Source organism: Mycteria americana, chromosome 7, assembly GCF_035582795.1.
Source record: "Mycteria americana isolate JAX WOST 10 ecotype Jacksonville Zoo and Gardens chromosome 7, USCA_MyAme_1.0, whole genome shotgun sequence".
NCBI classification, from domain to species: Eukaryota; Metazoa; Chordata; class Aves; order Ciconiiformes; family Ciconiidae; genus Mycteria; species Mycteria americana.
In genome coordinates, this window is record NC_134371.1 from 10,672,912 (window position 1) to 10,688,460 (window position 15,549).

The 15,549-nt window shown below is 37.6% G+C and overlaps 1 protein-coding gene across 7 annotated transcripts in view; it reads left to right on the forward strand.

The window, feature by feature from the left end:
* ATP11B (ATPase phospholipid transporting 11B (putative)) overlaps nucleotides 1-14,919 on the forward strand; it is a 73,587-nt gene extending 58,668 nt beyond the window's left edge. For 2 of the 7 annotated variants that reach the window (XM_075506951.1, XM_075506950.1), the window contains 2 exons: nucleotides 5,475-5,608; nucleotides 9,383-10,463. In XM_075506951.1, coding sequence (XP_075363066.1) covers nucleotides 5,475-5,577 — 103 coding nt within the window. In that variant the 3' untranslated portion in view covers nucleotides 5,578-5,608; nucleotides 9,383-10,463. Of the gene's footprint in view, nucleotides 1-2,195; nucleotides 2,319-5,474; nucleotides 5,863-9,382; nucleotides 10,464-12,414 lie in introns of those variants that run through there. The other 5 variants (XM_075506955.1, XM_075506952.1, XM_075506954.1 and 2 more) reach the window with 5 other exon arrangements.
* The last annotated feature ends 630 nt before the right edge of the window (nucleotides 14,920-15,549 follow it).

Here is a 15,549-nt window from a genome sequence, read left to right on the forward strand (position 1 = left end):
GCAGTTTTTTGTTGTTTGTTAAATAGGTATTAAAAACCTCAAAATGAGCATAGTACCAGGTTAAACTGAGTTATGCCTTGTTCTGCAAATGTGCTTACTGTTCTGTTGATATACAAAAGGAGAACACCTTTATGAATGCAAATTAAAAGACAAGTATGATGTTATAATCAATTTTTATGTCTGTAGGCTTCACTGTGCAAAAAACGTTCACGTTTATATTAAGTACGCTTGCGACATATGGTTAAGAGCTTTGAGGGGTGTGTCTCAAGTGTCCATGTGATTCGTGTAAGTCAGAAATGCAGTCTTGTGTGTGCCTGTTAAGCTCTTGCTTCTGAACTTTACTGTCACTTTTGTAACTTGGGATGAAGGGGAAATCGGGCAGCGCAGGTCAGGTGCAGGCTTTATGCTTAACTGGAGACTGACTGAGTACTACTTCTTTCCTCTGTAGCTGTCTCTCCTGTTCTTGGAACGTGTGAAATGTATATCTTAGGGTACTAACTGGACCCCATTGTATCTCACTTCAGTTTTTTCATTGTTTACGAAGTTTTTTGTGCGTATGTATGTATACATGTTTCTGCACTTGACAAGAACGTCAGAAATCTTAAGCCACATGTGAGAAGTGTGGCTTGGACAGATGTTTTAATTCTACTTACTGATGGCATTAACTATGTTTATAGAGTTTTTACCTTTGGACAGTGTATTACGACTGTACACAATACTAGGGAAATGTAAAACAAAAAAGATTTTTATTTACAGGGAAGGATGTCAGTGCATAACGTTATATCTGGGACTCTCAAACTCTAGCATTTGCCTTAGCACAGCCAAGACCCTGTTCTTTCCCCATCTCTTCCCCCATCCCAGGCCCAGGAGCCTATTGTTGCCTTGTTTTCCCTTGATCTCTGTTCAGATCTGCTTTCTTTAGCTGTCTCCAGAACTCCAGACTCCTGGCCCTGGCTTTACAGCCTTCATTACTTGTCTGTATTTTTTCCTCTAGTTACTGTTTCATAGGATTCCCCTCCTAATAGCTTTCGTATCTGATCCAGTCCAGCTGTGTAGAAGTCAAGAACAGACAGGTTTCCGTTCCTTTTACAGCATATGTTTTCTGTAAGGAACCTATAATCTCCAAGAAGACTATTCAAGTGCAAACATGCATTCGCACTAGTGAAGTATACCAGAACATCTTAATATGCTAAACTTTGAGCAAGGGTAATCTCTTGCTTTACAGGTTTGTATATTGTGTTAGCATAGTGTGGTGCTGATCTGTTAGCTAATCCATAGAATCTATTGCAGGAAGAGGGAATAAATGAGAGAAGAATAGACTATTTCGTATTTATCTTTGGTCACAAAAGTGCATGTATTTACTTACCTGAAGATACTTTTGTCTAATGACTTTGAAATAACAAAATAATTTGGCATTTGTAGGTTTATTTGATTCAAAGAGATGAAGAGTAGAAAAACTAGAAAAATATTGAAAACATAAGTGCCAGTGAAGTTGTTAGATGTCAACATTCTTATATTTTCTACTAAAGTTTTAAATCTAATTGTTTGGGATTTTGGTATACTGTATATTAAAGGTTGAAGAAAGTGAGCTTTACAGTAGGGAGCAAGTTTTAACTTAATTGTGGAATAGTAATAACCATCTTGTATATATTTTCTGAAATGTCCGTGTGGCATTGCACATGTTGGCAGCTAGGACCTGGGCTCAGGACAGTATGCTGCAGTGCTCTTAACTTGACATACAGGATTAAATACATTTCCTGTCCAACGAAGTCCCAACTGTATATTTCAGTGTGATTAAATGTTTAGTTGAAATGTCTGTCTTGTGGCATATAGGATACTCTGTAATAAGACAAACAAACTGAAATGGTCCTCTCTATCTTGGACGGGGGAAACAAATAAAACTCCAACATCTGAAACCAAAATCTGAAAATTTGAAATAGATTTCAAATTTGTTGGGCTTTCCCCTTTTGTAGTCTATGGTGCGCAAAAAGAGCCAACACTTCTAATACTTGTGCACTGATAAACCGTGTTTGATCCACCAATTAACTTGAAAAAATTGCCTCTTCACCTTGTAAATATGCCTTGTTCTCTCAAGAACAGATCTGTAAAATGAAAGTTCATATAAAAATGGTAACTGTTTTAAAGCAATGCAAGCATGCTGCTGTATAAGATTTGTTGCTTTTCTGTCCTTCTAGATGGAAGAAGATAAGGGTTCAGTCAGCTCAGCATGTGACTTTGCTGAAAGCAGGCACAGAGGGGAGGACAATAGGCAACTGCTAGATCCATCTAGCCTACCCGACAGTTCTTACGTTCACTAGGTAGTACTCCCACTCTACCCTAATGTGTGTGTATATATATTTATATATATCATATATAGACAGTCATGGAGCCATCTCCAAAATATCCATATTTTTGGTATCTACAAAAAAATTTGCATCATAGTATGTGGGTTTGATTTTTCCTTATCAAGCTGAATCATTCTTTAATTCTGCACTTCAGTTGCTTTTTGATTTATTACATGAAATGGGCCATTATCATATAAAGTATTATGTTTATTGTGATCACGGATCTTACCTTATGAAAATACTTTATTTGCAGCCCAAATATGAATAATATCAGATATTTCTCTATACCAAATTAATTTTTGTAAAGCATTGTCTCTCCTCCTTTTGTTTCCTGAGGGTTTGTTTCATCTCTTCAGAGACCATTATGCTCTACTGCCTTACCATGCCAGGTTTTACTTTGATCATAAAACTATGATCATAATTGTCTGCCTTGAGAAAAGGGACTCTTTAGCATAATATAAGTATCTTCCTTCCAGGTAGTGGATAGAAATATAAAAATCCATGTTGACTAGGCAATGATACACAATATATCTACACATAAAATTGAATTTATTCAATTTTATGAATGCTCTCCCAGTATTACTTTACACTTAACTGTGAGTGTGACAAAACATAAATGTGTTGTTTCCAGGCTTATGTAAGGTCACATTTGCTGTTTTTTAAAAATGCGTAATATTAACTTTTCCATAAATTGTGGTTCAAGCATGATCCTAGCTTTTTGTGAGTATCTAACTTGAGAAGAACAAAGGAGATTCTAGTGAAGAAGAGACACTAGCCCTCCAAAATCCAGAGCTGAGGGTTCACTCCTTGGAAACTAGTTTAAGTTACTCTTGATTCTTCTTTCTGCCAGTCTTTGAATAATATCTAGGACCGCTAGCTCTCAGGTCAGCAGATTCTAGGGGAAAAAAAATTCTGGTCCATTTGATCCTACATACAACCACTGTAATATGACCTTTTACAGTAACTTTTAAAGGGGTTACTTGGTCTGCTTCAAGATGATGCATGGACTAAATACTCTTTTTGAAATCCTAAGTGTAGGAATGTTGAGAGTTTGTTTTGTATTGCTGTGAACGCAACCGTGAAGATCACTGCATATGCAGCAGGGAGCCTGCTTTCTGACCTCCTAATAGGGATTCCTTCTGCTCTGTGTAATTTCTTGTCTGATAAACTGTGAGCGCAGTGTGAAGTGGCTGTGAAGGTCATATTTGCAAGTACTGCAATGCTGCAAGCTGTGCTGTTCCTAATTCTGGTATCTTCTGTGACCAGATGCGATGGTCATCAAATAAGGGCGTTCAGGGACTCAAGCTCTGTTGAGGTGTTTTGTTTTGATTTTGTCTTAACCAAAACCCTTTTAGACCTGTCAGTTCCAATGCTTCTGCTCCTGTCTCTCAGGTGTTTACAGAAGTCGATTGCCATAGTAAATGTTCATTTTGTGTCCTGAAGACCTCCCAAATGAGTGTGAGTTAGAAGTGTGTGCTCTGCTTGCATTCATTCATGGCCTCTGAGGTGCAGTAACTGAATCAAGGTTTCAGTTTGTAATGCTTTCTGTAAGTTCATACAGTTGTTAACTGACAGTCCTGTAAGCGTCACGTTAAGCAGTGTGACGGGAACGTCTGGAGGGACAATGGGGAATGTGGAACAGAGCTGAGGAAGGGGCAGGCGTAGGAGAAGATGCATGGAAACACCAGTTCTGCCTGTGTGCTCCCTCCTTGTCCTACCAGTTGGGATTTTTCTCTTGGATTTCCAATTGCCTCTTGTTTCTGTTAGCTGCCTCTTCTTTGTAGGATAGGAATTGTTCTGTTATGAAGCTGTAATCCGTCCAGTTGCCTGTTTTGGGGGATTAGGAAGGAATGTGTCCGCTCACAGTAAACCATTCCCTTAGGAAACTCTGAGGTTCTTTGCTTTCCTTGCAGTGTTGGGCAAGCGTGGGTGGCATGAAAGAAATTGGGGTTGGAAACAAAAGTCTTTAGACAACAGTCAGTGACCTTTGGTCACACGGTAAAAGTTGGGGGAAGCTCTTAAGTGAGCTGTGTCCTATCATAGACTGAGATGCCTCCTCCCAGATTTCTTCATTTACCAGTGTCTGAGAGTGAGATGAGGATAATGGATGCTTAAATTTAGCCTGTGTGTTCGGCATTTGTTTGACAGGATGCTCTCATGCAGAGTTTCAAACTAAATTCAAAAGCGTCCCCACACTCCACATTCTTATTTCCTTTTGGGAGGGATACTGAAGTCAGTTTTGGATATTGTCTCTCTAGCAGTACTAGATTTCAGTTAGATTTTAGTTAGGCTGAGGTTGACTAGTGTGCAAAAATAATACAGAGGAGCACAGTGATAGATGGCACTTAACTTAAACCCATACATCTCTGTATTACTACTTTCAATTTGTTTGGGTCTTTTTCTCCCCTACAAAGAATGAACAGCAGAAAGTTGATTATGCTAATACTGAATTATTCTCCATGCTGGCATGAACGTGACTGAACGTTTCTAACATCAGCCTTGTTTGCATTTAGATAAAAGATATTCACAAAACCAGGAATGTGCTTTTGTTCCTTACCAAGCCAAGGGTATCTGTGGTAGTGATACAATGTAAATTATTATAGGAAGTTGCATTCTACACTTCTTGAGGAAAAAATATTACTTATGATCAGGTTGCTGCATTGTATTCTGCAGCCCTGGTCTGAAGCTTTCTCTTGATAGATTTCCCTTAAAACAGGGCAGACCTGCAGGTTGTATAAATTGTTGCACCTCTGCTGAGGTTAATCAAGCATTGCAGCTTAAACTGCATGACGCTCTGCTCCAGAGATTCATTATAGCTGTAATGCAGAGAATTGCTAACCAGTTTATTTCCAATGTTAGGCAGAGATGGTGCTAAACGATTTCCATACGCTCAACCAAGGCTGCATTCAAACCTTGGGAAGATCAAATTTTAGTGTATATAGACCTTAGGAAGGGAAATGGTAATGTTATTCATCATTCTAGTTCTCCTATAAAATTGAAAAATATTCAACACTCTAACTTTAAGAACACCTGCTTTTCCTAAGTGTTTTCTGATAACATCTTCATTGCTAGAATCTGTAAGTACTGATTTTTGTATTTTTCTTTTTATTATTTATTTCCTCCTTCCAGCTTACTGAGACAGGTTCAGGTATCAACTGCTTGGACTCCATGTGCTGCTTCTCAGATGGGGAAACAGCATGCACATCTGTTAGAAGAATGCTGGAACGACTAATGGGAAGATGTAGTCCAACCCGGGTCAACAGGTGTGGCATTTCTCTCAATAGCCTTTGCTGCAGACGATTCTCCTATAAACTGGAACCTGATGAGCCTGCAGCAATAGATGTCTAGCAAAGCAGCTGCAGGTTTTGCTTATTTAAGTAGAAATTGCAACTCTTTATTGTACTTTTTTCATCCTAAAAGATCAGTTTCTTGTTTATTTTTGAGTGCTTTCTTTTGGGATGGGGAGGGGGAAAAACAGTTTTCAAAAGATTTCTATTAAAACGTTTAGTTTGGCTTACTACAAGTTCTTGTGTTGTATCTATCGTAATTTCTCTTGATTTGTACATTCTTCTCTTTAGAAAATCAAGCCTTGCTGCTGTTTTTGTTCTCCTTTTTATGATTTTTTTTTTTTTGGCCTTCATGAATCAGGAGTTGTTTGTAAAGTTGGAAGACTTTTCCCTTTGGTTCTTGATGTACAACCTCCAAATATTTACCTTGGAGCTTGCATTACTCCTGAAGATATACAAAAGGCTCACACTCCCCCTTTAAATATAACTTCATTGTTGGAAGGAGAGTCTTTAAATCTTTCAGCCATTGATTGATATGAAGATGAAATATTTTTGTAGTATAACTTTTATAATCTATTTCTAAAATCAGAGTAATTGACAGAACAGAGCCTTCAGGTTCTTAGAATTTTAAACATTTTCTTCAGTTCTAGAAGGTATATTGTCAAAATCACGTGTGCCATTCCAAAGTATGTGCTAAATAAATCTTTTTCCTTCACAAACCATGCGTGAAACAAACCTCAATGGGATAAAAGCATGTTAGAGTAATCGAATACGTCTGAGGAGCAATACTGCTTTTCCAGTCAGCATAGCTGTGAGAAAAGCTCTTACTAAATATGCTAATGTGCCATCTCCCCGTTTCCAAATAAAGAGGGATAGCTAACAAACATGGAAATATTTGGGGGTAGAAATAAAAATAGTCTTTTGTACATCGTAATCTCTCAGTCCCTGAATGATATCATGGTCCTTCATTGGTCAAAAGGCAAACCTGAAAAAGTTGCACTTCACCCATTTTCAAGGAAACTCATTTTGTATTTGAACAACTCTTGTCTCTTTTGGTTAAAGGTTGTGATATCATTCATTCAGTATAAAATCTTGTGTGGGTAACTTTCACTGGCAAGCTTTGTCAGCTCTGATTCTGCCTTTAGCTATTGACTTGGTATGTAGTACTTCTCTGTTTTGAACTCTTTGTGTTGAAAACGGTGTCTGTGGTTTCAGTCAGTTTCTCTCTTCTGGCTTGCTTACGAAATTTATTCAACGTTTCTACAAATCTAGGGTATGATTATGCAAAATGTTTCATTCCATATGAAAAATGAACTGTTATGATTAAGTACATTTTTAATTCAAACTCTTGCTGTATAGAAGGCGGGCATGATGTATAAAATAAACAGTTTAATAGAATTTTTAATCTACAAGGTGAGCATTTAATTGGTCTAAAAATCAACATTTTGGTAGCAGTTGCTCTAAGTTTTTTGGTTGGTTTGGTTTTTTTTCACTTCTCTGTAAAACTGTGCTTTCCAAATGAGGAACTTCTCATGCTACTTTTTTTCATTTATTGTTATGCAATTAGGGCAGATTTTTAGTTAACATTTGCCTTAGTAACGTGTAGTCTTATAAGGTAGGTATTCTGTGTTTTATTTTCTGCAATGCATTTACATTTTTACAATTTCCTCTTTTTTTCCACTCAATTTTTCTTTCTTTAAGAACTTACAAATATTTATTGAAGATAACTCATATTTGACAGAATATTAAACACTTTTTGAACAATGCTTTTCCTCAGGTTTCTTGTCTGCTTACCTCATGTAATTTTCAGGCAAAGTTCCATCTAGCTGAATAATTCTAGAGTTGTTAGAACACAGAAGTTAGTATTATGTTTAATGAATATGCAAAACTATCTTGGTGCTACACTAAGGGCTTGAAGTTCTGTATTTTTTGCTTCTGCCTCTGGTTGAAATTACTCTGAACCATCTTCTAGTTTCACTTAAATTTATGTACAGTACAACTAGAAAAGACTTTTACTTTCTAATTTCAGTCTTACTTGCTTTCTTCAATGACTTCAGTTCCTTCCTCTCAGCATTGACACTTAAAACCTAGTCTAAAAGTCAGGGTACTAAGACTATTTTTTCCCCTACACTTTCCTGGTAATATGTGAAAGTCTTTGCTTATTTTTAATGTACTAATTGCTTAGATCACATGAGACAGGTAAAAGTTGTGAAATGCTACAGTTAAGAAATCTATTTGATTATTTAAAAATGCTTGTAAAATTGTTTAATACCAATTTGGAATGTGAACAATTCCTTTGTTCACAAGCTTGAGCTGCTTTGATTTTTACCTAAAGCTGGTATCTTCAGAAGATTGCGCAGTCCCCAACAGGATGGTCGTTTGCATACTTGTGCTTTATCAAACAGCTTCTTATTCAACCAGGAGGTAGCTGCAAATTATTTTTGTTGAAGTGATGCTTATAAATACATTGTCTGTGAGAGTGCTGTAGAATGAAGAGCGCTATTTTAAATAACGTTGCTGTAGCCAGCTTGTGTTGTATTTTGTGCTCCTAATATTCTGTCAAATATGATATTCTGTCAAATAGGATAACTGAATGTGAAATCAAACATGGTATCAAATTTTGGTAGAAACTTTGATGAATCAAGGTTGTACAAATGCTTGGAGTAGCGGGCCACATGAATATAGTCTCTTGTACTTAATTTACTGCTTGTAAAATGTATTCAAGAAGTATTTTCTATAGCTTCATTCACCAGTTAGAAGATAAAATGTGTGGTGTGGTATCATAAAACACGTTTTTGTCTGTCTGTTCCATTAAATTGTCTGTCAACTTGTCAGTCACTAAAATATTAAGAATGCTGGATCACATACATTCTTGTACAGTAGGATTCATTACTGAATTGTTAGAATCTCCCATTAGTGATACTCGTGTCAAGGCATCGCATGTAAAAGTTCTAAAGAAACAGCAGATTTCTGACAGAGGCAAATTTGGAGGATAAGTTCAGTATATTTTGATTTCCTGCCTTCCAACCTTCTATTTTTTCAGCTTTTCACATACAGTCCTATAATATTGTTCAACCAAAACCAGTGTTTCTTCCTAAGTAGCAATCTGTCCTTAGGAGAAAGACAATGTGAGATCCCATCTGAATCAAAAGCTGTGACATGTTAGGTAGTTTTCCTGATGCCTTAAATTTTAACTTAAATTTAACAGCAAGGGATGAAATAGGTTCACGGCTGTAGATAAGTTTTGCCTACCTGTAACTTTAGACAGCATGGATGTTTAGCATTAGAACCCTGGTATACTGGGTTACCACGTTTGGCTGTGCGTACCACAAGGCTTTACTAGAATGACCTTAGGCTAAATCAAATTGTAGCATTCACGGTGCCTCAATTTACATATGCAGCATTCAAATTTTCCTTGAGGCACAATATTAAAACTTTAGTTGTAAAACTGGCATGTAAACCTCTGGTCACTGTAGTTCATAGTGATGAAAATATCTGTAGTTGTGTGTAAACTTTGCCAGAAAGGTAAAGGTAGAATTGTTAATTACATAGTTGGCATGATTAATTGCAGTGTATTTTCAAAGGTTTGAATGAATTGCAGGCGCTTACATGAAATTAATAGATTAGTCTTTTAAAGAGTTACACTTGCCTAATCTCACAGCATTTATCTTTCACTTTCATAGACTTTTCTCCTCACCTCTAGATTGTAAGTTTCCAGTCAGCCAAACTTTTCTCTTATTGTTACTTTAGATCATGGAGTTCATCGGATCCCTTCTATGCCAACGACAGAAGCATCTTGACTCTCTCCACAATGGATTCACCCACTTGTTAACAGGGACATTTGTAAATGCCTTGTGGAAGCCATGTGGTGCTCACACATCCGTAGTAGGTTCTGATGCGAGTTCAGTGCTATGTCTCTGCCCTAAAAAAGACTAGCATGACTTCTAAACACAAACCGTGGCTTGTCTTGTGGCCTAGCACAAGTCATCTGGGCAGTAATCACTTCCAATATTTTTCTCTAATTATATCCACAAATTGCTATATAACTTCTATTTGTAAAGAACGCTTTTACCTCTGACCATTTAATCTTTTTTGTTACCCTATTAGCAGATTGGAATCCTGCATTTGATACTTGAGACATCAGTAGAGCCCAGTGGCAAAATCTTTCTCCTCCCAAATCTGGGTGATCCCATAGGATGGAATTTGCACAATGAAACCTTTAAAAGTTGCATTTTTCATGATGACCCTTCACTTTAAACACACACATTAATTTTGAGCTGTCTCTTACAGATGCTGTCTTAGCAGTTTGCAAATCAATTTTGTTACTTCCGTGGACAGTTACTATATTCTATAAGCAATCAGTTGAGTAATTTTTGAGAGTTAAATACAATTCAAATATTTATGCTGGTGTATGAATGGCAATATGTTCGTCATTGCTTTGAAAAACACTGTTAACTTTTACAAATCAATAATTTGGAATAGTAAGGGATATAACAGTTCACTGTTCTCTTTAAGTGGAATTCAGAAGCCAGTCACCTTTTATTATGCCCTCTGTGTCTTGTTAACAATTCTTGATCTTGACATGGGAAAATATGTACGAATTGGTGGCCTGTGCAGAAGTCTCACTAGCATAAATTTTTTGAATTATTAATCCTTTTACAGTTGGGGAATTTTTGCATGCTTTATTCTTTTTCATGTATTTATATTTGGTCATGTTGTACTTTGAGGATACAATTAATGCTTAATTATCTTCATATATCTGAAGGATCCGAGACATTGATGGCAATGTTTTGATACCTAAGTATGCCAATAAAAACAAATTGCACAGATGGAGCTTTGCATGGTACATCTTGCAGGTACATCTGTTGTGCCAGTTTAAACACGTCTGCATGTTTGGGGCTGGGCAGCCACGTTTGCCTGTTCGTTCAGCTATAGGATGACTAAACCTATTGGTTGTCTTTAGATGTGGGAGGTAAAACGAGGAGGTGCTGCCACCAGGGACATCCATAGAGCATTGCCTAGATACGGCAATTTTTATGGCTAGAGGCTGATAAAAATGCTGCTGCTTCTGGCCCCTTGTTTGGGAATCCGGTTGGAAGTCAGTCTCTGACACTGAAGTCCCATCGATAATTGGAAGAATCTTCCTGTCAGACAGTTGAAGATGTAAAGCTGCAGATTAAAATTATCTCCGGGGGGAATAAATTAAATCGAACACAGACTGTAAATAATACCTACAGGAACTCCTTTAATAAAGATGCGGTTAAGCGTAGGATTGGGACAAACCCAGTATTAGCTGCTTTCACCTTGCCTGCACAAGTTTCCACTGTTGACTTAAGTGCTGTCTCCCAAGCAAATTACATGGCAAATACTTTTTATTTCCTAATTCAGGCAGACACATCTTACCCTCCTGGTATGATATCTCCCTGGGGTCTGGCCTGCTGCCAGAGGAGCGTATCCCTCTTGTTACAGTCATCCCAAATTCTCCTGAGTTCAATGAGCTGCAGGAGGGGAAGTGTTCAAGAGGTCTGACTTTCCTTGTGTCAAATGCTTCGGATGTTCCTTAGCTATAAACAGCTCTGCTGTTAACTACTCTCATTCATGAGTTCAACCAGTATTATTTCAGTTCTTGTTTGGAACTTTATTTTTGCATGAATGACTGGAAGTTTCACTAAACTGAAGGCTGCAGATACTGCGGGATTTTCAAGATCTCGTTGTTCAAGGCAATGTTTGTATAGTAAAGAAATTGTCATTGCAACCTTGTTTTGAAACTCATAGTGACTTGAACATGCAGTACATGAGGTTTTTGTCCTGCTGGCATAGATGACGACCAGTTCACAGATTAAGAAGCTCTAAAAATGAATTATGAAACAGAAGAAACAAAATCAAAACATAGTGAATTTTCCTTTTAAGTAAGTGTTTAATTCAGTGTTCACAGTTCCTATCTGTATCATGCCTTCGCATGCATGAGTGCAGTGAAGCTTAAGCTTGAAAATTTCAGTTGTACACTAGATCCCCACAGCGAGTGTCCAGATGATTAAGAATCACTGAAAATTGAGTCTTGCTTACTCTGTGTAATAGGTATTAACACGGGACTCATCTGACTGCATATAGTTTGAAACCTGGTTCCTAGGTGGAGATGCAATAAACTGATTGTCAGCTCTCCTGTCCCCAAGAAAACTTTTACCCAGATATGCAGTAGTAACAAAATACGCCTGGATTTCACTCACGCCTGTACCTTCCTTTATATATCATATATATAATATTAAATCTGTTCTTAAAATAATGATTTTCTTCTTAGTAGTTTCTCATTCTAAGAGTCTTCATACTGCCATGGATATCTAGGCAATAAATAAATAAATTTTTAAAAATCTCTAATCAGATATCTGCTGTTTAGCTGTATCTTTTATGTCTCAATCACAGTGTTTCACTTCTCAGAAGTACTTGGTTGTCCATGTCGACCGTAGCATTCTAATCATCCAGTTTGTGTGACTGTGTAACCTCATTACTCGCTGTGGTTAGCGTATCGTGTATTGAAATATAAACTGTGGCTAATTTTGTATAGTAGAAGGCAGAGGCTTTCATCTACAACCCCACTCCAAGCATTTAGATTGGCTCAGCTCTGTACATATATGTATTTTGGTTCTTACCACACAACTATGTTAAATATATTTGCACAAAAGAAGCACAGTCCTATATTTGAAGAATAATTTACGTTCATTATGTGTTTCTTTAAAACCTTCCATCTCCTCTCCTCCCTTTCCCCCTACTTTCCCTTTTCCCAGTGTTTGTAAGGTTACCGAAGAAACATGCATTTAAACAATTCAGGAAGAACTTAAGAATCCATCTGTCTGCCAAGGTATATTTTTCTATTTGCCGTAAATCTAAATCGGTGATTTCTCATTTAGTAAGAACGTAGAATTGGTTTGCATAAGACCAGATTTTTTGGTCTGACAAATATTTAGGATGGCAGAAGTGACTGTGTTTTTGTACTGATGTCACGAATCTTTTAAAATGGCTTCTATTCAAGGAAGAAAGGTTTTGTGTATTTCTTTGACAGCAGAAGTGTATGGAACAATTCACTGTGCATTGGGTACAGTGTAGAATTCTTCATGAAGAAGACTGAACAAAATACAGCTAATTCAGTGTAACGCTAGCATTCATCTCTGATTTAGAGTGTGAATGGGTGAGGAAGAACTTGTTATAGAGAGGAAATGTTTTAGAATTACCTCTTAGCCTTGAAATCCATTAACGTATGGCAGAAAAGCCTATAGTAGATGTTCTTAGTTAAAAGCAAGAGTGGTGTATAGTCACTTTACTATGCAGTGTCTCTGAAGAAGCACCTTCTCCATAGCCACCTTCAGAACGGGACTGAGTTCTCAGCAGATTTTTGTTCTTGTTCTGTGAAAAATAGGGTTTGTTTTTGTTACTTAGAAAAACATAGTTTTAGTTGCCAAACTAACACTCTTTAAAGGGTGCAGGGGAAAAGATGAAGTGGGAAGATGCTCTGAATTGCTTCACAAACTAAAATGTAAATATTCTGCCTAAAATATTCTGTATATTTTTTAACGGTACGAGGGGGAGGGGGAACAAAAAATGCGAAGGAAGCAATGCTGAAAACTTTGGCTTTACATTTTCAGAATTATTTCTTGTTTTCTAGTGCAAAAGATTATTTGAGAAAAGATTATGCAACTTAGAACGCATATTAGGCAACTATAATTTCTTACTGGAAACCTTTGGTAATACTCTCAAACACGTTTTTTATGATAGTATAACTTCTATATTGGAAAAAAAATCTCATTTTCTAGAGTTAGAAATGTCTCAAAGCTGTAGTCTACATTATTTTTAATAGTTATATGTGATACTTCTGTACTTCTAAATACTAGTGATTTTGGTGAAATTCAGTGTTCAAAAGTGCTCAATCATAATGTGCTTCTGGCCCGTTTACTTTGAGATTCTCTCTTTCTTGGTGCACAATACCTAGTAACTCTTACCCATTGTCACTGCACTTGCCACTGCCTTGTTACACAGATGACATTGTTTTACAGGAGTTATTCCTAGAGCTGGGCGAACCGTTCATTATGGACTAATTCTAGCCTTTTTTCTGTTCCTAAATTATTTCCCAGTTAGACTTTCTTCCTTGCAGATCTGTTTGGGTTTTTTTTCTGTGAATGTTGTTCTCGTTGGTGGTTTTGTATGTTCTTTGCTTCTGTTGTTTGCTTCCAGTAGCATGATTTGTCTGGTTTCCGCTCTCTATTGGAATGACTCAATTTATAACAGGAGGAGGAAAGATTGGATCCTCATGGCTATATCAACTCTTGCCGTCAGTCGTCTTAGAAGTGCATTCGCATCGGTATTTGCAAGGCTTCTGCTTTCCATAGATTTTTTTCCTTCAGCTAAATACTGCTTGTAGAGGCATCGGAAATAACAGAGACCTTGTGTGCTGCCCAAGCTTCTGTGGCTTTCGTTAAAAGGAATGTTCTCATCACTTTGAAGTATTCGCCTTGCTCTAGCTGTTCCCACGCTCTGATGTTGTATTACAATAAGTACATACAATTGTCATCACTGTAGATATGACTTTTTTTGTTGTTTCCAGTTTGTATAAATGCATAGACATGAATAAAAGAGGAGCCAGGGGCTAAAGACCTCTGTATGTAACATGAAGGGGAAAGCAATGAAATATACTGCTGTTTATGACCTGAAGTGTGACTTGTCTGAAAGAAACCCTGAAGTGCACCTAAAGGGCCTGTGGTGTATATTAATTTCTTTTAAAACTGCTGAGGAAAAGTTATTTCATACATCAGTAGGTTCTCAACCTCTTTACATTTTGGCAGGGGGATAAAAGATAATCCATGGGGCATATAGTTTAGAAAGGGGGAAATGGTTAAAAATGAGACTCACTTTCAGGTATAAATAAGATACCATTATTGCAGCAAAGAATATATTTTTTACAATTCCCAGTTACAGTCCCATGAGAGATGTCAGGTCCTATGCATACAAAAATAACACATCAGCTGGAGTCCTGGTTTTTTCACTGAAGCGTGATCAAGTTCTGCTTCTTTTTGGAAGAAAAAAACGTGACTGATATCTCTGGAGGGAGTACCTTTTTAAAGACGCTGATCCTTAATTTTAGGTAAATAAGGGGCATTGACAACTGGAAACTGTAGCAATAATTAGTACAAAGAATTTTGGACCTCTGACACTGTGGCTGCCTCATGTTATTTTTGGTTCTCTGACAGCGAGTTGGTGTGCTTGCTTATTGTACAGCTTGGTCAGTAGAAGTTGTTTTAAAAATGGTTTATGAAAATTATATTTATTAAATAAAACTTTCACTTCTAGCTGAGTCATTGTTTTAATTATGTTAGAGAAAAAGATGCCAGAGAAAAGCGAGGCTTGCTGCTCCCTGTGCCCAGGATCATTCAGGAGCAAGGCTGAAGATGCATTCCCCATGGGCACACACATACAGTACCTCTAGAGATAGGTGCATGGCCACCTCCACCTATTGCAGACAGACACCCAAGAGCACCGCCATGAGCATGGAGAGCACGTACAGCCTCCCCTTGCTGCCTCCTCTGGCTGGAGAGAAGTCCACCAGTAGGAAAAACAAACCAAAACCCACACAACTTTATACGAACACACACACACGTGGGTGTAAGGGAGGGGTGGGTCCCTCCAGCAGCTCAGCTCAGTCAGCTCAGCATGGAGCCTACCCTGAGGGGTGCTTAGTGATGAATTCCAGCATGGGTTTTCTTCCTGTTTCTTCAACAGTTCACTCGGCTGCCCAGCCTTGTCCTCTCCCCACGCAACGTTTACAACTCCATCATCTCGCAGGCTTCCTGGGCAGCTTCCTGTTCCTAATGTGATTTACAGGTTTACCATTCTGACTCCTGCCAGTGGTCCTTTGCACTCCTCAAGGGAAG